Source organism: Aythya ferina (assembly GCF_964211825.1).
Source record: "Aythya ferina genome assembly, chromosome: 2".
Classification (NCBI taxonomy): Eukaryota; Metazoa; Chordata; class Aves; order Anseriformes; family Anatidae; genus Aythya; species Aythya ferina.
In genome coordinates, this window is record NC_140297.1 from 5,909,317 (window position 1) to 5,929,022 (window position 19,706).

Genomic DNA, 19,706 nt, shown 5'->3' on the forward strand with positions numbered 1-19,706 from the left:
GATTACTTGGGGTCAAAAACCTGGAGCTCTTCGGAAGCTCCTGGTACCATGTGGACATCTTTGGCTGAAGGCTGCAGCAACCAGAGCTGGAAGGAACCTGACGGCGACTCCCTGCTGCCCCCCAAACTCCAGGGTTTACAATGCCTTTCTTGCCACAGGGTAACTCACACATAACCCAGCAGGAGCGAAATTAATTAAAAAAAAATAAATTTGTCCTCCTTCACCAGCTTTTTAATATCACTCTCAAAGCCCCCAGCGTACCTCTTCCTGTCCCACTAACCCTGCTGCTCGTAGGGCCCTGTGTTGGCAGGGGGTGGAATAAAAATAATCTTTTTTAATGTCCCTCCATCCCCCCAAAATGCATCTGCTGGTAGAGCCACACTGCGACATGAACCCCCAAAAACATCCCACCTCTTGCTGGTGGGGCCTTCTGAGAGCCAAGCCTTGCTTTATAGGGCCAATGTCCCTTGGGGGACAGCTCTTTCTTGAAGGGTTCCAACTTATTTGGTGGCCAACCCATGCCCATGGGGCCTAAATCCCTTTTGGGGGCCCAAATCCCCTTGGGGGATCAACCTTTGTTAATAGGGCCTAAACACCTTTTTTGGACCAAATCCCTTTGGGTTCAAAATCCCTTTCTGGGGACAAAAGCCTTGTTGCTGGGCCCATGTCTTTTTGGAGGGCCCAAACACCTTAAAGAGGCCAAACTTTGCTTGGGAGTCCCAACCCCTGTTTGATCTCAAATCCCTTTTGCCTGTTTGTGATGCCCAAGCTCCCTGTGGGGCTCAAACCCTTCACAGGTCAGCCCTTGCTCATGAGTCTCAAAACACCTTGTGGGGCCCAAACACGCTAGCCCAAATCTTGGGATCCAAGCCTGCTTGTTGGGTCCCAAACTTCTTATAGGGCCCAAATTCCTCATGGGGCCTGAACTCCTTGTGGTACTCAAATGCTCGTCTGGGCTTGGTTGGGCCACAGGCCAACACTGTGGGCCCCAAAACACTTGCTGAGCTCAAACCCTTTTCAAAGTCCACCCTTGCTAACTGGTCACAAAACCTTGAGGGAACCAAACCCCCTTGTGAGGGACAAATCCCTTTCAGGGGCCAAGTTTGTTGGACCCAAACCTCTTGTAGGGCTCAAATCTTCTTCTGGGTTTGGATGCCCAACAGCCCAACCATTGCCTGTTGGTCTCAAACCCCTGAAGGGACCCAAATGATATGTGAGGCCCAAATCCATTTGGGGGTTCAAGTTGTGGGTCCTGTGGGGTTGTTGCTTGTGAGTCCCCAAATGCCATGTGGGATCTGAATCCTCTGAGGCATCCAAACCCATTTTGGGGTCCCAGCATGCCTGTGGGTCACCAAACAGCTTTGGGATCTGAATTCTCTAAGGCATCCAAATGAATTTTGGGGTCTCAGCATGGCTGTAGGTCCCCAGCTCCTTGTGGGATCTGAACACCCTGAGGCATCCAAACCCATTTTGGGGTCCCTGAGTGATTGTGGGTCCCCAAATGCCATGTGAATTCTGAATTCTCTGAGGCATCCAAACTCATTTTAGGGTCCTGGAGTGGTTGTGGGTCCCCAAGCTCTTGTGAGATCTGAATCCTCTGAGGCATCCAAACACATTTTGGGGTCCCTGAGTGGTTGTGGGTCACAAACCCCTTGTGGGGTCTGAGTATCTTGAAGCATCCAAAGCCATTTGGGGGTCCCAGTATGCCTGTGGGTCCCTGACCCCTTTTGGGATCTGAACACCTTGAGGAGTCCAAACCCATTTTGGGGTCACAGAGTGGTTGTGGGTCCCCAAATGCCACGTGAATTCTGAATTCTCTGAGGCATCCAATCCCAATTTAGGGTCACAGAGGGGTTATGGGTCCCCAGGTCCTTGTGGGACCTGAACGTACAGAGGCATCCAAGCTCATTTTAGGGTCCCAGAGTGGTTATGGCACCCCAACCCCTTGTGGGGTCTGAATCCTCTGAGGCACCCATTTTGGGGTCCTGGAGTGGTTGTGAGTCCTCAAACCCTTGTGGGATCTGAATCCTCTGAGGCATCCAAACCTATTTTGTAGTCCCAGCATGCCTGTGGGTCCCAAACCCCTTGTGGGATCTGAATCCTCTGAGGCATCCAAACACATTCTGGGGTCCCTGAGTGGTTGTGGGTCCCAAACCCCTTATGGGGTCTGAGTATTTTGAAGCATCCAAAGCCATTTGGGGGTCCCAGTATGCCTGTGGATCCCCAAAGCCCCTTGTGGGATCTGAACACCCTGAGGTGTCCAAACCCATTTTAGGGTCACAGAGTGGTTATGGGTCCCCAACCCCTTGTGGGACCTGAACACACAAGAGGCATCCAAGCTCATTTTAGGGTCCCCGACTCTTTGTGAGATCTGAATCCTCTGAAGCACCCAAATCCACTTCAGGGTCTCAGAGTGGTTGTGGGTCCCTGACTCTTTGTGAGATCTGCATCCTCTGAAGCACCCAAATCCATTTTAGGGTCTCAGAGTGGTTGTGGGTCCCCAAACCCTTGTGGGATCTGAATCCTCTGCAGCACCCAAACCCATTTTGGGGTCCCGGAGTGGTTGTGCATCCCCAACCCCTTGCAGGCTCAGAACACCCCGAGTCCCCCAAACCCATTTGAACCCCACCACAGCCTTAACCCCCCACACCACACCACTTTATTTCCCCGATCGCCTCCCCACCCCCGTGCGGCCGCCACCCGGCGCCTCAGCGGCCCCTCAGGGGCAGCGCCCCCGGCGGTGCGGGCGGGATGGCGGCGGCGGAGCCACCCCGAGCCGAGCTTCAGCGCCCCGCCCGGGGAACGGAGGAAAGAAGAAGGAGGAGGAGGAGGAGGGGGGGAGAAAGAGAAGAGAAGCAGGAAACCGGGCGGGCCCGGGGCCGAGCCGGCCCCGCTCCTGTCACCGCCTGCGTCAGAGCCCGGAGTTTTCCACTGACGAAAAAGGGCAGCGCGGCGCGGCGCAGCCCCGGCAGCGGCAGAGCGGGAGGCGCCGCGCCAGGCACCGCCACTGCAGCCGGAGCTGCCGCCGCCGCCACCCGCCGCCTCCTCAGGTAAAGGGGTTTGGCTGGGTTGTGTGGGGTGTTTGGGTTGGCATTGAGGGGTTTGGGGGTGAATCCGTCACGGGGGGTTTGGGGGAGCGGGGTTTGGTTGGGTGCCCCCCCCCCACACCCCGTCTTCGTTCCCAGCCGGGCTGGGGAGGGAGGGGGGGGACACATCGGGGACACAACCGGGACACATCGCGGAGCTCCCCGGACCTCTTGGTTAGGATGAGGAATGAGGAGAGTCTTGGGGAGGCCCCGCTGAGCCCCCCTTAAAAAGAAAAATTTTAAAAAAAAAATCATTTTTTATTTTTTATTTTTTTTTGGAGGGGGGAGCGCGCCCCCCCGCCAGCTCGCGGCGATGGTGAAATAAAACCGGGGGTGGTGGTGGTGGAGGGGGAGAGCCCGGCAAGGCTCCCTCTTTCCCCAAACTCCCCGGCTCGGGGATGTTTTCCCGTCGCTACAGCAACACCTACCGGCGCCCCGACCGACCGACAGACCGACGGACAGACCGACGGACGGGGCGCCCCCCCCCGGGGGGCTCCTTCACCGCCGACCCCCGGTGGGGAGCTCTCACACCGCACCTGGGGGGGTGGAAATCAGGAACAAGAGCAGCGAAAAAAAACCCTCTCGAGTTCCCAAACCTCGCTTTAATTCCTCTTTTCTGGCTCCCCCCAGCGCCTGTCACCCCTCCGCCGTGTTTTCCCCGTGGGATGGGGCTGGCGTGCAGGGAGAAGCGGTGTCCCACAGCTAATTATTATTATTATTTTTTTTTCATTTATTTTTTTTTTGAAATATATTTTTATTATTTTCTTCCCCTTGCTTTGGTGCCGGAGCGTTTCTCCCTTTAATAATTCAGCGCAGGGACCCGCGGGCGTACACACGGCCGGCAAGGTAACGCACGGCGTGTACCGAGGGCAGGACGAGGATGGAAACCCGCCGTGAATTATTCATCAGCTGTAATCAAATAGAGGATTTTCCTAGACAAAGCACGCTTCGCTCCTTTCATATTTATTGCGGTGCAATCTGCGCCGAGTACATCTTGAAGCCCGCTTCGTCCGGGCCGTGCCAGATAACCTTTTAATGCCTTCGCTAATGTTTCTTATTTACCCTTCGGGCTGGTGGGGAGAAAGAAGGGCTTGGTGGCAAACCCCGTGGAGCTTTTTCTCCGCGAGCTTCCCAAAATATTGGCAAGAGTGAGCTCTTTTGCCTTGCTTCCCGGGGAAGGCGTTTCGCCCAGCCCCGCAGGAGAGCGCACTTGTGGCACCGCGAGCGGATCCCTGCCTCCGCGCCTGGGTCGTGCAGCGGCAGGAGAGGTTATTTTTAACCAGGGGAAGGTTATGAAACCTTAGACCCGGCCTTGGAGGGGGGAAAATCAGCTGGGCTGAACCGGACGGCCCCCGAAACTGGGAAGCGACCCCGCAGGGAGGATGCCCCAGCGGCGGCTGGGAACCCACGGAGGTAAATATGGCAGGAATTAAAATAGTTAAATGCACGGGCAGTGAGTCGGTGCCGATAGCACGGGGGTGACGAAGTTGCCTGGAGGCATTGCCAGGCTGTGAGTTGGTGAGGATTTCGGGGTGAGGATTTCGGGGTGCTCAGCGCAAGGCTCAGCACCGCGGCAGTTTTTGGCGATGCTCACGCCAAGGTCACCCGAATAAACCCCTGGAATAGGGGGGGGCAAAAGACTCCCCCAGGGTTCACTGCGCGAGTCGTACCTGACTGAAGTGGGTTTTAAACCAATATTTATCCTGGCTCGAGGCGTGGAGCTCGTGGGGCTGGGCTGTGACCTCGACCCCATGCACCGAGATGAGCCCACCCGGCTGCCTGGGGATGCTGGTGCTCCTAGAGCCAGGAGGTTGGCTCTGAAAATACGTGCTTTTAGTGGATTGCACTGGTTGTTTGCTTTTTTTTTTTTTTTTGTTAACACAAGTTGCTTTGTGGAGGAAGAGTCTGCCTTCAGCTTGCGCGCAGATTTGGGATCCTTCCACCTTTTGGGATATTCCCCGGCTGGAAAAGAAGAAATTGCAAATATTGCCACGATACCCTGGAAGCTGCTTTGAGGAGCAGCAGAGCAAGCAAGGGTGCACTGGGAGAGGTTTCCTTCGCCTGCCTTGCGTGGCTGCGTGCGCTGCCCCATAAAAAGTGCAGATAGGGCCCCAAAATCGGGCGCCGAACCTCCTTATCCGCGGTATCTCTTTGTGCAGCCTCTCAGAACCAGCCCGAGTGGCTGCTGATAGTGGTTTTGGTTGCCTTCCTGCTCGCTGGGCTCAACAAATGCCAAGCCTTCTTAAATCTAAATTACTCGAAATATTTACTGTTGATACGTTGTCCCAGAGGAGGATAGTTAAAACGTTAATTCTTTGCATTCCTGCGTATTAGGGCTTTACCCTGCAACTCGCTGGCCGCCAGAAATGGGACTTAGCAGATTCGCTTCCCTTCCCCTGCCCCCATTAGACACCCCCCCCCCCCAAAAAAAAAAAATGTAATGTTTGAAAAAAAAAAAAGGAGGGAGAGAGGGAGAGAGAAAGAAAGGAATGCACATCTGGGCTAAATATTTGTTAGAAAGTATTCCCAGGATAGTGGGAGTTCTGGTGCCAGAGAGGAATTCCTGCGGGTTTGATCCATTGCATTATGTACTTGTTCCAAAAGCTGTTTTCAGTAAAATAGATGAGTAAGAAGTCTTAGCCAAGAACAGAATGTCTTTTTTGGCAACTAAAAGGAAGATAGGATTATTTTATTTCAGGTTATGTAAAAAAAAAAAAAAAGAGAGAGAGAGAGAGAGAGAGAAGGTGGTAAAATCCTCCTGCGCTCCGTGCTGCTTGCAGAGGTTTGCACCGCCGAGCAGAGATATTTTCCTTGTTTTTCACGGTGCTCTGCACATTTTTGTGACTTCTGTGCTAGGCACAAACGCGGGCTGAAGTCTCAGGCTGGCGGCATCACCGCGGTTCAAATCTCCCGGCTGCGGCCGGCGGTTTCGGCAGCACCGCTCCCACGGCGCAAATTCCACCGCCGAACGCTGGGGCAAGGAGGGGAGGGCACCGGCTGTGACCTGCCAGCTGAACCCCCGCCCAGAGGGTGTTTTTTTGGGGGGTAGATGCGTGAAGATATATTTTGTAAAATCCCCTCCAAAAAATAAATGATGGCACCATCCAAAATACAGCTTGGTGAGCTCTGGCTGGGAAATCCGGCTCTGCAGGTGACCCGAGCATCAGGGCTGCCTCGCCCTGCAGCATCACCCTTCTGCTCCCTTCTCTGGGAATCCTACAAATTGGGCAACCCCCTTATAAAAAGATGTTGTTTGGTGTTGTTTTTTTTTTTGGCCCTGGGTAAAAGTCCTGATGCTCTTCAGGCTGGCAGCAATGTTCCCTTCCCGGCGCATCCCCAGAGGCAGGTTTTGGGGTGGAGAGGAGGGTGCTTGTGCTTGGGGAGGGCTGGCCCTGGAGGAGAGGATGGACAGACAGACAGACAGACGGATGGATGGATGGATGTCAAATGGGAGATGGCATCGAGCAGAAGTGGCTCCAGGATGGGGTGAGCTGCACCAGAGCAGCGTCGCTGCCCAGGGACTCATCTCCAGCACCGTGACCTCGGCTGCTCCACCGCGCCCCGGTGTCCCCGCAGGAGGGGACGAAGTGGAAATGACACCCGCCCGCCTTGCCCATTCGACTCTCCTCCTGCTGGAGATCCCATCCTTGGACGAGCCGGGTGCTCCCTCCGTTGGCTGGAAGGTGGAGGTGGAGGAAGTGTCCTCGGAGTGGCGAGTGGGTGTCCTGCGGTGCGAGCTGCTGCTTCCCAGAGTTTATTTTTGCAGTTTTTGGTCACTCCGTGTGGACGAGGAGACAGCAGTGCCACGCAAACCTCCGCTTTGGGCTTCCCTTCAGACCCACTCCATGGATTTGGAGATTTCTTTCACTCCTGGTTGTTTCTTAAAAGCAACAGGCAATGGAACAGGAGGAGGAAAAAAATGAAAAAGCAAGGAGACGTGAGGTTTTTGGGCATTGTGGCTGCCCACAAGCTCTGCTTTGCCAGAAGAGGGCTTAGTGCAGGTGCCAGGTAGGACACACTGCCACTGGAGGGCCGCCAGGGCCACCTTCCCTCCATCTGCTTTGGATCGAGGCCCAAAAACCCAACCCCTGGCACCAGCACCTGCAGCCCCAGGGCCACCGTTCGCCACCAGAAGGGGACGGCTGGGGGACCCAGGGGGGCAGCAGCCCCGTGTGCGCACGTTGCGGTGAATGATTAACTTCTTCCAACCCAGGAACGGCTCCATCCATCCATCTTTAACCTTTTAGGGGACTGCCGGCTCCTGGGAAGCTGTTGGTAATCGTGATTAATGAGCTCTGGGGCTTTGGAGGCCCGGCGTACGCGCCCGTCAGCCTAGGTGTTATTGTGCAGCGCCGCTGAGATACCGAAAATCCCGTCACCAGGAGGTTCTGAAGGCTGTGCGGTTTCTGTGCTCTATGCTCAGAGCTGTCAGGAGGGTGTTGGTTTTGTGTTGGGTTTTCTTTTTTTTTTTTTCTTGAGACGGGCTTAAATTAACTTCAGACATGCAAAAGAGGGTGAGAAAGTGATACGGTTACGGTTACGAGGAGCGAAATTGGGGGGAGAGTTTCACAGCAGGGTACGGGGACGTGGCCGGCAGCATCGTACCTGCCCTTTCACCACCCTGGTCCGGGGACATCAGGGCTCTGTGTCTGAGTCCTCCTGCTGTTATCCGAATTTCGGGATTGCTTTTGGCTGCGTGTGTTGCTGCTGGTTTTATTGTGGGGCTGGCAGGGAGCATCCCCCCGGCTCCTCCTTGCTGGAGGCAGTTTTGGGGGAGCCCTTCCCACCAGCATCCCGGTGTCAGAGGGCTTTGATATCGCTCAGGCAAAGCGTGCAGCTTTGGTGCAATTTCCCACAAACTTCATAAAACCAAAGGTTAAAGCATGCAATAAAGTTGTGGGCTTTTTTTTTTCCCCATTTTTCCTTTTATTTTTTCCTTCTCGAGATGAGCAGTGGAAAAGCATGCGGGATATTTCAGAATCTCGGCGAGCACAGAGCTCCTTTGTTTTTAATTAGCTGCGTTGTTTTTAATTGCTACTATGCTTGATGCATAACCCAGCCTAAACAAGAATAGCTTATTGAATGGGGGACTGGCTATGAAAGGCACCGTGAGGAGAAGGGCTGTTCTTCACAGTTGATATATTTGTATTTCAGTGCTTCATTTAATAAGTCTGTTTCCCCAGGGGGCTGTAGCAAGTAAATCATGCCAACAGATTGTTCTCTGCAAACTGGCTTATTTTTGTAATTAGCACGACGTTAAAGCTGTAACTGCACAGAAAGCGATCTGGTAAGGAGTTAACATAAAAGAATTAGTAAGCAAAACGTAATACTTATTGTTTGATAACATTTGTGTTGATTGAATTGGTTTCTGGACAGTTGCTTGTCTGTGATAGTTGTTTTTTTCTGCGGCGCCTTAAAACAGGAGAGGAGAGCAGCGGATGCACCATGGGGTGGCAGCAAGGTGTGGGTTTTGGGGGCACCTTTTGGGAATTGCACGTGCACGGCCGGACTGAGATGGTGCCAAAGCCTTGCTTGCAGTTGGCGTTATTTCCCTTGCTTTATTATGTTTTTCTCTCTTGCTTTCCAGTTATATGAAAGATACGGCGTCACCATGAGCGGGGTGTTGAAAAGGAAGTACGAAGAGCTGGGGGACGACAGCACCTACTGCTCCTCCTCCTCCTGCTCCCCCCTGTCCTCCTCAGCATCCTCGGGCTGGGACTCGGATGAGGAGAACTCCCGCGGAGAGAGCAAGCCCAGCTCTGCCTTAACGCCCAGCTTCACCCGTGAGTATCCCTGCCACCCACTTCCAGCTCTGCAGCCACTCTGGAAGCAGCCACAGTGCCTTTTCCCTCTTGTTGTGCTCATTTATCTCGTTTTCATACTCACCCAGGGGACTCTTCCTCAGCCCTTCCTCCCAGCTTTTGTCACCCGTTTGTTATTTTCTTGCCCAAGTCCAAATTTCTGGGAATTGGAGCCTGGAGGACGTGGGTGTGCAGAGGCACACGGGTGCCTCCAGGCCTGTGCTGTAGCAGCATCCGCCATCCTTCAGCCCTCTCTCAAGCTATTCAGCAGGCAAATATGGGACAGACAGCACAGCCCATAATGCTGGGTTTTCAAAATGGTTAACCAGTAGCCTAATTACCATTTCAGAGCCCATTTTCTACATAAGGTGGGGACTTTGCCAAAGCACGCGACACGTTTGACATTGCCTCCGCTGTCAGTACAGATAAATGCTATTTTGTTTTCCCAGCATTATCGGTTTTGAGAGCTTTTAGGAAAACATGCAGAAGACAAGGTCATAAAATCCCTTATCTGCTGTGCAAAGGGGAAAACAAGACAATAGGGGACCATCTTCGTGGAGGAGAAATGGTCCAACCTAGTAAATTATGCTGAACGCCCAGTGTATGTAGCAGTTAAGGTCCACTTAGCAGACATACACAAACATGCAGTGGTCTGAAAAGGCTTTAGAAGTCTTGTAATAATAAAGAGGCTCATTCTTGCTTGTCTTCCCAGGTTTGGTGACAAAACAATGAACTTTTTGTATTCTCTGCCTCAATAGGAAAGGGTCAGGAATGGAAAAACAATTTGAGATGGGGGGGGGAAGGAGAGAGAAGCAAATGCCAAAGTGCAGCAGCTCAGTCGATAGATGATCACGGTGGTTAACTTGCCTTTTGATAAAGAGCTGATGTTTTAGGAGATTGAATCAAGGTTATTATGAAAAAGCAATGCACAATGCAAAGATAGCATCAAAGCAACAGCAGAGCCTGGTTTGAAACCCTCAGCTCGTGAGCAGAAGCTGCTGACACAGCTGGGTGAACGCTTTTTTTTTTTTCTTCTCATCCGAAACCGAAAAGCTGCGTTTTGGCAAGCGAGACCTGTGAAACGTGGGTGCAGCTAACTGTCCAGTCTTGCACTTTCCCAGCTCCGCCATCCGAAGAGCTCAGCTCAGTTCTGGCTCTGCCTTGGTCCCGTGCCAGGGAATCACCCAGCCCTTCCTGGCTGCTTTTCCTCAATTCCCACCCGTGCACTAGCAGCTAACAGCCAAAAAAAAAAAAAAAGAAAAAAAGCCAAATGCTGCATTTGTGCCTCGCTGATTCTCCTTCCTGACGTGCAAGCAGCATGCAACCCCTACTGCTGCGTTTTGCATTTGCTTTGTGCAGCTCGTGGAAACTCACTGCCTCTGAGATTGCCCTGACCAATTAGTCCTCCCCCACTCGCTGTGTTTGCAGATGCAGAACCAGGTATCTCAGGAGGAGCTCTGCTCTAAATGGCGTGCAACGTGCTTCAGCAGCTTAAGATAAACCAGAGTCATGTATTGCCATGTTTACCCCGGGATCACCTGCGTAAAGATTAACATCTTTGCAGCTGCTCTCAGATGAGTCTCTGGAGAACAAACTATGGCTTCATAGTTCCTCCCAGTGGATGGTGAAAGGAATTACCAAAAGAAGAGATGTTTTGGCTTAATTTTGGGCTCTGGCACAAAAGCCAGAGCTGCACCACGCTGCAGCATCAGTGCCGTGGCATCCCAGGAGTGGACCTCGAGGTCCTGGCTGCGGGGCAGCAGGCAGGGTGCTGTGGCTTGGAGCAGGGCAGGCGTGCAGGGTGGTTCAGTTGCTTGTTCGTTCTGCTCTGCTGCACGTGAAGAATAAGCAAATGTGTGTTTCCTGGGGGGAAGTCATGCGGGAAGGAGAAGCAGCAGCCGTTTCTTAGGGTGAATCTGAGCAGCGACTCCGATGCACCAGGACTTGGCAGAGTTTCCTCACCATCCACATTCCCCTTCTCGATCCTGAAACACAAAATGCTGTGACCTTACCCTGTCGTGTCCCCATTGCGAGAGCAACTGTGAGCCTGTTTGCAATATTTTACCTCCATCTGCAGGATGGCAGCGCTGACTGAATGTTCTTTTCCTCCCCCATTTTTAGCCACGTCCATCCTGAAGAAATCCAAGCGGCTAAAGAAGAACAACGTGGAGTTTGACCAGGTCACTGTGTTCTACTTCCCGCGCTGCCAGGGCTTCACGAGCGTGCCGAGCCGTGGGGGCTGCACGCTGGGGATGATGAGCAAGCACAGCTCCTCCCGGCAGTTCACGCTAGCAGAATTCTCGAAGGAGCAGGAAAACGTCCGTCGGGAGAAACTGAGAGAGAAATTGAAAGAGGAGAAGTTGGAAGCCTTGAAATGGAAGGTGAGTGGCCAGGTCGGTGGAAGTCCCATAGGTGGCCACTGTCAGGACAGATCTTCCCTTCCTCGTTTCTCCTGATGGTCTCTGCCTTGGTGTTCCCAACAGTTCCCTAACGTTTTGCCCATTTTGTGCCCTCAGCTAACCATGAACGGCACAAAGGAGTCGGAGGAGGCCAACCAGCTCACTGTTGAGGACATCTCCGACGATGACATCGATGTCAGCAACGTGGACCTGGAGGATGGCTTCTTCCTCCAGCCCTACCCCGCCAAAAAGAGGCGGGCGCTGCTCAAAGCCATGGGGGTGAAGAAGATCGACAAGGAGGAGAAGCGGGAGCTGCACAACATCCGCCTGTCCCGGGAGGACTGCGGCTGCGAGTGCCAGGAGGTCTGCGACCCCGAGACCTGCAGCTGCAGCTTGGCGGGCATTAAATGCCAGGTACTGCCCTCGCCGGCTCGCATTGTCCCTGTTGTGTGCGTCTTTCCTCGGGGCAAAGCTAGGAGAAGGTCTTGGAGATGCTCTCCAGGCTGCTAGGCAAGCGCTGCTCGAAAGCATCCACCTCCCAAACCACACGTCCCGTGGGGATGTGCCAACGCACCCGCACGGAGCGTGGCAGAGAGAGATGGACCATGTGGGCTGCTCTTGGCAAACAAAAGCTTTTCGCTCCTCCAGCGAGGCAGCGATTTCCCCTCCTCCCCCTGCTGGTATTTTTGTTCCCCTCCTTGCTGCGTGTCACAGCTCCCGGTGCACTCGGGCAAACGTGGGAGCATCAGCGTCAGCCCCGCAGATCACAGCAGCGGGGTAATCCCATTATATGCAATTTAGCACCTTGGTTTTTTTATAAATATTTCATATTTTTATGGGTGCCCACCCCGTTTTGGTTTTGGGGGCACGTTCCCTATTCCGGGTGCCGTTCCTATGCTGTGGCTGCACACTGGGGTGCTGCAGGGTGGGTGTGCACAGGCGTGCACAAGCGTGGAGTGCTCCGTGTGCGTGTCACAGCCCCCCTCTAGTGGCTGCTGAAAGCTGGGACATGAAGGTGTCACGGTTTGTCCTTCATCCCCTCCCTGGGATGAAGGATATGGATATTAAATACTGAGATGCAGTATATTAAAATTCAAGTTTACCATTTACCTCTCTTTTTGGGGTGTTATATTTTGATTTGTTTTAAACCTTTTAAGGTTTTTCCGTTCTACCGGAATCCATCTTTTATGACAACCTTCCAAAGAGCAGGTGGAGTTTTTTTAATAGCTGTATTTTTTAGCTTGCTTTTAGACCCCTCAGCCATTCCTTCGTGCTGCTGGGGTGGGTTCCGAGGGTGGCTCAAGGGAAGCTTCTGTTTTGGGTTCGTGTCCTCACCCCTGTGTCTCCTTTCTCCCCCTCCAGATGGACCACACCTCCTTCCCCTGCGGCTGCACCAAGGACGGCTGCGGCAACACCGAGGGCAGGATCGAGTTCAACCAGTCCCGGGTGCAGACCCACTTCATCCACACCATCATGAAGCTGGAGCTGGAGAAGCAGCAGCAGAGCAGCGAGGGGGTGGCGGAGGCCGAGCCTCCTTTCCGGGAGCGGCTGCCCCAGCTGGGCTGCGCGGCGGGGAAGGGGCCCCTGGAGGAGCGCGCGGCGCCGCTGGCCCCCGCCTTCCAGTTCAGCCCCGAGCTGGAAGCCCTGGGGGAGAACAGCTGCAGCAGCGACATGACGGACTCCTCCCTCTCCTCCCACCCCAGCGAGGACCTGGAGGAGCCCTACGAGAGCCTCCCCTCCGACAAATCCCAGTCGGACGTCGACGACGACGGCTTGGCGCGCATCCTCCACTTCAACGACTCGGACGCCGAGGAGGAGGGCGGCCGCTGCCAGGACAACCTGAGCTGTTTCCACCCCGCCGACTTCTTCATCGAGGACCACGGCGGTGAGGCCAAGCCCGGCCCCGTGGCCTCGTCCCACCTCTCCGAGTGCCTGGACGAGAACGCCAACCAGGACGGTGGCGGGATGCTGGAGGAGGCCGCCCACGCGCGCTGCGACGGGTTGTCCTGCTGCGCCCCGGCCCCAGCCGAGCCCTGCTCCAAGAGCTACGCTGACCTCAGCCTTTCCTCTGACTCCTTGGATTTCTTCCAGTCCTTCTCGGACTATAACTTGGGACCCCTTTACAACTCCTTGAAGGAGTACGAGAACCTCGATAACTACTCAGCGTTACAGTTTCAGTTTCCTAATTTCCCCAGCTTCCCGCAAGGCGGAGATCAGGGCTCCTGTTTGTTGGAGTCGCTCTTCGGTTTGTCCGAATCCGTCCCTGAAACCCCGGCCCCTTTCACAGACAATCAGCATTTGGAGGACGCCATCAAGTCGTCGCTGATGGAGACGGTGAAGGTGTGAGATGCCCGGGTACCCAGGGACGGGAAGGACCGGCAGCATCGGGGTGCCGAAACCAAAGCCGAAGAACGGTGGGATGGGCAAACTTTCAGTGACAGGATGATGTGCTATGTGAAAAGGAAAAACAAAAAATAATGAGACTTTCTGAGCAGACAAACTATTTTTGGTCTTTATAGAACGTGGACGTTTTGACATACTGCAGCTACAATCAGTTCTCTTGCTGTTTGTGCAAAAATTTCTAAACTTTCGTGATGGGGTGGGAGGGAGGGAGGGAGGAACAAAGACTTTCAAGTATGAATTTCCTTGTGTTTTGTATGCAAAGACCTGTTGAGAAATGCTCCTTGTGAACGTTGCCAGTCGTACACACAGCCCCTTCTAGAAACGTTTCAGTGTTGTGGGAACTTTTTTTAGACAACTTCTGAAGCTGTATTTATTGTGAAACTTTGTGATTTGCGTAAGAGCTAGCCCAACACGCTCTTGCGTTCAAATCCAAAAAGGTTTACAGAAGAGATCCGTACACTATATACATAATCATTCTTCATCTATTTATTGCAAATTCCAGAATTTAAATAGCCACCGAAGCTTGAACTAGCATGAAACCTTATTTAAATTGGTAATACCTCAGATGTATTATGTGTACAATCATATTTTTTGCATAATATATCTGTATTTATTTATTTTCTACCTGTAGTACATGAGTAGCACTGTGGTTTATCAGTGACCTGGAAGGGCAATAAGGTCTCGAAGTGGCACACATCCTGAAGATGGCCCTGTTGTTTTAGTCTGGAAGGTGCTGGCTGTTTGGTCTTCACATAACATTTCTACAAGAGCCGAATGCAAGTGGGTGGGAGGGGAGGGATGGGGGAAAGGTTCCTGTAGGGTTCTTGGATAGCTAGCCAGCCTTTCACAGACATGAGAGCACGAAGGTGTCCAATATCCATGATATGGGGACCCTCAACTGCCCAAGAAACACAAGCTAGCTCAATCTAATCAACAAAAACCACCCAACCCTTTTCATAAATTATTTTCTAACTTATTTAACTTCCTAAGGATTTGGCCATGAGATCTTTCGGTGCCTGAATATGCAGAGGACCCGTCAGCAGGGGGGCTGGATCCTGGGACTCAGGCAAGCAAAGCAAAGGGCAGCAGCACCCTGCTCATACTTCTCAGCGAGTGCTTCTTAGGACTCCCAAATGTTGAGGGTATCGCAGCCCCCCAAACTGATGGTCCAGACTCTTCATTTTTATAGGTCAATTGGGTAAATCGAGTCAGGGGGAGGGATGTGAAGGTTGGTGGGTTATTTATTGTTTGAGTACGGTTGGAGAAGGAAGGAAAAAAAGAGCAATCAGTGTGTTTAGGAGGGAAATTAGAGGCCTCCTTGGCTTTTTGTTGTGGAAATCAGCCCAAGAACATGACACTATTTGGCCATGCCATATAACTGGACCCAAAATCCGCACGCCAGTGATACACTAAGTGCCTACGCCAGCAGCGCGAGCAGCCGGGTATCGCGATGGGAACCCGCAGCTTTACATTGAGCCCCCCCCTTACAAAGGGTGCAGAGCCACCCAGCTGGGGAGGGGACACCCCAAAAAGGGGCTTTGGGGTCCTTTCCCCCGGCTGAACCGCTGATATCCCTGCTGAGTGCTGGTTGGTACCTGCCCTGGGATGGACGAGCCCTGCCCGCTCCAGCAGGCACCACCAGCGCCCTGCCAGCAATTCGGGCAGCTTCTGGCGTACGAATATCGCGAAGGCTGGGTTTTATTATTATTATTATTAATTATTATTATTATTTAATTGTTCATCTTCTCTGGTATTGAGCCGGTCAACCTCGAAGCATTGCTGACCCACCGCGTCCTCCCGCGAGGCATCGCCCCGGGGACTACCCCGCGGGCAGGAGGGCGACTGTAGGAATACTACTGGCAGATGGAGGATTTCCTGGAGATATATATATATAAATATATTATTTTTGTTGTCGTCGTCGTCGTCGTCGTTTCTTTCGACTGAAAATCCCCTTCAGTTATCTTCTAGGTGGTAGTTGCTATCCTTCAGACTGCATCAAACTCGCTGACCGTTGAGAGTCTGGTACCGTTCTGTATTTATTGGCACTAATATATTTTGTAACATTCCTCGGTTTCTCCGCATATATATATATTTATATAAAATATATACTTATATTTTATATATATATATACACAGTTTTTGTTTTTGTTTTTGTTTTTTAAATGAATGACGGGGATTGACTCCTGCCTTTGTGGATGTTTTTTTTCTATAATTTATTCATTTTATTTGTGTTAGTGCCAAAAAAAAAAGAAAAGATTTTTTCTCTTTTTTTTTTTTTTTCCAAGGCACTGAATTGTAAATAATATAATTTTTTTTTCTTCTTTGTATCTGTGTAAAAAGTTGCCTGTTAAACATTTTAAAAACTGGGTATTTATTGACACAATCTGTAATTATCTAATGTATTGATTGAAACGCTTCGGTTTCAACATAGCTTTATTTTAGCTTTCTTTGTGTATATATTGTGATTATGTTGCTTAAAGGTACAAGTTAAAAAAAAATGCTTTATTTTTACCTTATCCATTTGCATTTGTTTAAAAAAAAAAAAAAAAGAAAAAAAGCATATTTGTCTACAGCTGCTGTCTCTCATTTCATCAAAGCAATATGAAGAAATTTCCATTACACTTTCAATAAAAGAACTTTGTTTGAATACGGCAGTGGCTTTGCCCTTCTTGCTCCTTCAGCATGGCTGTGTGTTAATTTTTATTCCATACAGTGGCTCAAAAACTTGGATGGTGGGGGTGAGTGCTGTATTGCATGTCACAGCTGTTCCATTTTCGTGTTTTTTTTTTTTTTTTTTTTTTTTTTTTTTGTTTTTTACTTTTTTTGGACTGTTTTTGAATGGAGGTCTCCTCGCTTTAGGGTTCCCACCCCAAAGAGTGAGATGGTGGCAGCCTTGGAAGGGGGGCGTCCAGGTGGCCTCCAGGGGTGCCCCAAAGTCCCTCTGTTTTCTCCCAGGGATGGGGCTCCTCTCAGAGGGGCACCCAGTGCCAGGCCATCCCCGAGTTCTTGGCCTGGAGGAGGTCCAGGCTGGTGGGAATGGTTTCTCCAGCAGCATCAGGCACATCACCTGGGGAACAACCCCAGTTTACTCTTCTTTGAACTAATTCCAGTGATACTCGAGGAAAACCCAAAGCAAGCCTGTTTGCCCTCAAGCAGGAAGCCCTGCTGTTGGAAATCTGGGATCACACCCAGAGTTAAAAAACATCTTTTGGCTTTTTGGTGGAAAGGCCAAATTCATCGGTGAATGCAAATCAGAGATGTTAACGCAGAGAACAAGCTGGTTTGGGAAATACCTGTTTTTACCTGACATTGATGTTTAAGTCCCTTGGAAACCAAGACCAGGCAGGGAAAAAAAAAGGCCAAAGTCCATGGCAGAGGTGTTTAATACCGTCATCACGGCTTGCGCTGATGAATCCATGCAGGACTCGGGGTTTTCCCACTCAGAAGGATGTGTAGGATGTGTTTGTTTTATTTATATTTTTATATATATAATGGGATTTATGGGATATAGGCACAATGGCAATTTTGCCTACAATTTCCTGTCTGTTAATTGTTCTCTGGCTGGGAGAAGAGCCCAATGCACGGTTTCAGCTCCTGCACATTTTCGGGTCATGCCGATGGCTTGGCACCGTGCCCTGAGGAACAGCAGGGTGGCCACCCCCGAGGGGACAGCCACGAGGTGCCACATCCCCTCTGTGACCCTGCATGACTTTCGGCATCCCAACATCTACATCCACAGCTGGGAGGAGCAGAGGGTTTGTACCAGGAGAAGTTTGGGGTTGCTCAGGGTGTGATACGGCGGAAACCCCGCAGGATTTTCCCCAATTTCTTCAGCTCTGGCATTAAAGCAGCAGCCACTTTGCTGCTCCTGCCTTTCGAAAACAAATCTGTTGGCTTTTCTTTTCAGCTTCGCCGTGCCAAAATAATAGAAAAGATTTTTTTTATGTTATTATTTTTTAGTGCTGATGTCGCCCCAGCCCCCCTGCTTTTTTTTTTTTTTTTTTTTTTTTTTTTTTACCCCCGCAGGAGCCTCCCACGATGTGAGCCTCCCTCCTTGGCAGGGCAGGGTGAAGGCTTCGGGCTCAGCATGGGACACACGTGCTCAGACTGGTGACACACAGGCTGTGATCCATGCCCAGACCTGGTGACACACAGGCTGTGATCCATGCCCTGCGTGGCAGCGGATGGCGGTGCTCCTTTAATGAACCCAATAAATCCCATCCAGCCCGGGCTGCCTGCTCCCCACCTTCCTCACCCTCTTTATTACCTCTTTATTGACTTTTTATTTCCCTCTGTATAGCCACCATTGCTTGTAACACCCGGAGGCATGGAATTACTCATCACCTGCTCTTGTTTTCTTTTCCTGAGTTGCACCGGTGCCTACGAGAAGAGTTAAAGGTTGCGTGTGGCCAGCAGACAGAAAGTGTTTCTCCCCGGGTTGTGGAGCAACCTATGGAAAAAGCCTGACTCATTCCTTGCCCGGAGCTGGCACGGGGCAGGAAGGAGACACCCCGGAGCTGTTCTCAGCAGGAAGGGCTATAAAATTGTCAAAGGGAATGGACTTTATCTCCCGCAGGGAAAAACCAAGCTGGGAGCTGCAGGGCAGGGCGAGTGCAGGGGTGGTGGCTCTGCAGCAGCAGGGGCATTTCCACAGGGCCAGTTCCTGCACGCCAATGCCTTGTGCCTGCTCTGGAGGTCCAAAAATAAAATAAAATAGAATAAAATGCCTTTTCTTATTGCTCCTCTGTCATGAAAAGAAAACACAAGTTTCTACCAACTAACGTGGCACCAGGGGTAGGGTTGTCCCCGGTCTGCAGCAAAGGCAACAAAAAGTGTCCTTGGTGGTAACCTTTGAGTTTCCACTGGCTTCAAGACCTCTGTCCCTGCATCAGGCCCATTCTCCACATATGCAAGTGGTTTTTTTTCCATGTAGTTGAGAAAAAATTTGCAGCTGCTGAGGTTTTCACTCAGACCTGGAGATGGGCTTGGCCTGCCTAAAAAAAAAGGCTCTGCAGAATTGGCAATTATTGGCATGTTTCCATGGACCATTTGAGATTAATCTGTCAACACTGCAGGATGAGAAGAAAAAAAATAATATATATATATATATTCTGAAGTTGTAAGTATACATAGGTTCTGCAGTTATTCCTTATTTTTTTTGGGTACTGACATCCAGCATCACAGAACTCCTCATTACACCATAAGGATCCCACAAGCATCCTCTCCACCAAATCGACCAAAACTACATATGAATACAAAAGCCGCTTGATTTCTGATCCTTGTGAGGGCCCCTCTGTGGCCATCCGTCTCCGGAGGGACTGCAAGTCCTCAGCATCTCAGGAAATGGGTGATGTTAAATGTAGAGAAGAAATGTAAGTAAGTATAAAGCTTCAGAGTTTTCTCTCTAGTGTTTTCTCCCTAGAAAGCAGTGAAAATTCATCTCTTGTCAGAGGGCTGGCTGGAGTGAGAATTCAGATAAGCCATTAATAGAAAGAACTAGGTTTCCTCCTTCACAGCTACAACTATTAGGAGTTTTTATACTGCTTGATCCGCACATTTCCATCAGTTTGCTTCAGGCCACTGAGACTGCTGTGGAGTGAACAGCAGCATTGCCATCTACTGGGCAGCAGCTCGAGCTCCAGCTTGGAGAAGCACTTCTCCACGGGACCAAGAATTGTGTATTTCACTGGGTTTTTCTATTAAAAAATTAAAATAAGGCTTAAATGATCTGCCTGGGTCTGGAGGATGGGTGAGGATGCCCTCACCTGGTGCGTGTGTCCACAGCTGGAGGAGAGTTAAGTAAGTTACTCTTTGGAGTAAATAGAGAAGAGAACTTTGTGGTCTTTAAGTGATAGAATTATAGAAATCGTTTGGATGAGATGTCCGTAGCCTGAACATCCTGGTGGGGATGACTTGGGGCCTCAGGAGAGCTGTGATCTTCTGAAGCAGCAGCAGGATGGGTTGGAATGTCCTCATACATCCCTGGTAGTACTGACCCTTAGATTTGATCCCTTCAG

The 19,706-nt window shown here is 51.2% G+C and overlaps 1 protein-coding gene across 1 annotated transcript; it reads left to right on the plus strand.

Moving 5' to 3' along the window:
• The first annotated feature begins 2,897 nt into the window (after window positions 1-2,897).
• On the plus strand, window positions 2,898-16,336 carry CSRNP1 (cysteine and serine rich nuclear protein 1). The gene is made up of 5 exons (XM_084507893.1): window positions 2,898-3,050; window positions 8,674-8,869; window positions 11,009-11,268; window positions 11,404-11,700; window positions 12,649-16,336. Exons 2-5 carry the CDS (start codon window positions 8,698-8,700, stop codon window positions 13,630-13,632), a joined length of 1,713 nt encoding a protein of 570 aa, XP_084364019.1. The 5' UTR covers window positions 2,898-3,050; window positions 8,674-8,697; the 3' UTR covers window positions 13,633-16,336.
• The last annotated feature ends 3,370 nt before the right edge of the window (window positions 16,337-19,706 follow it).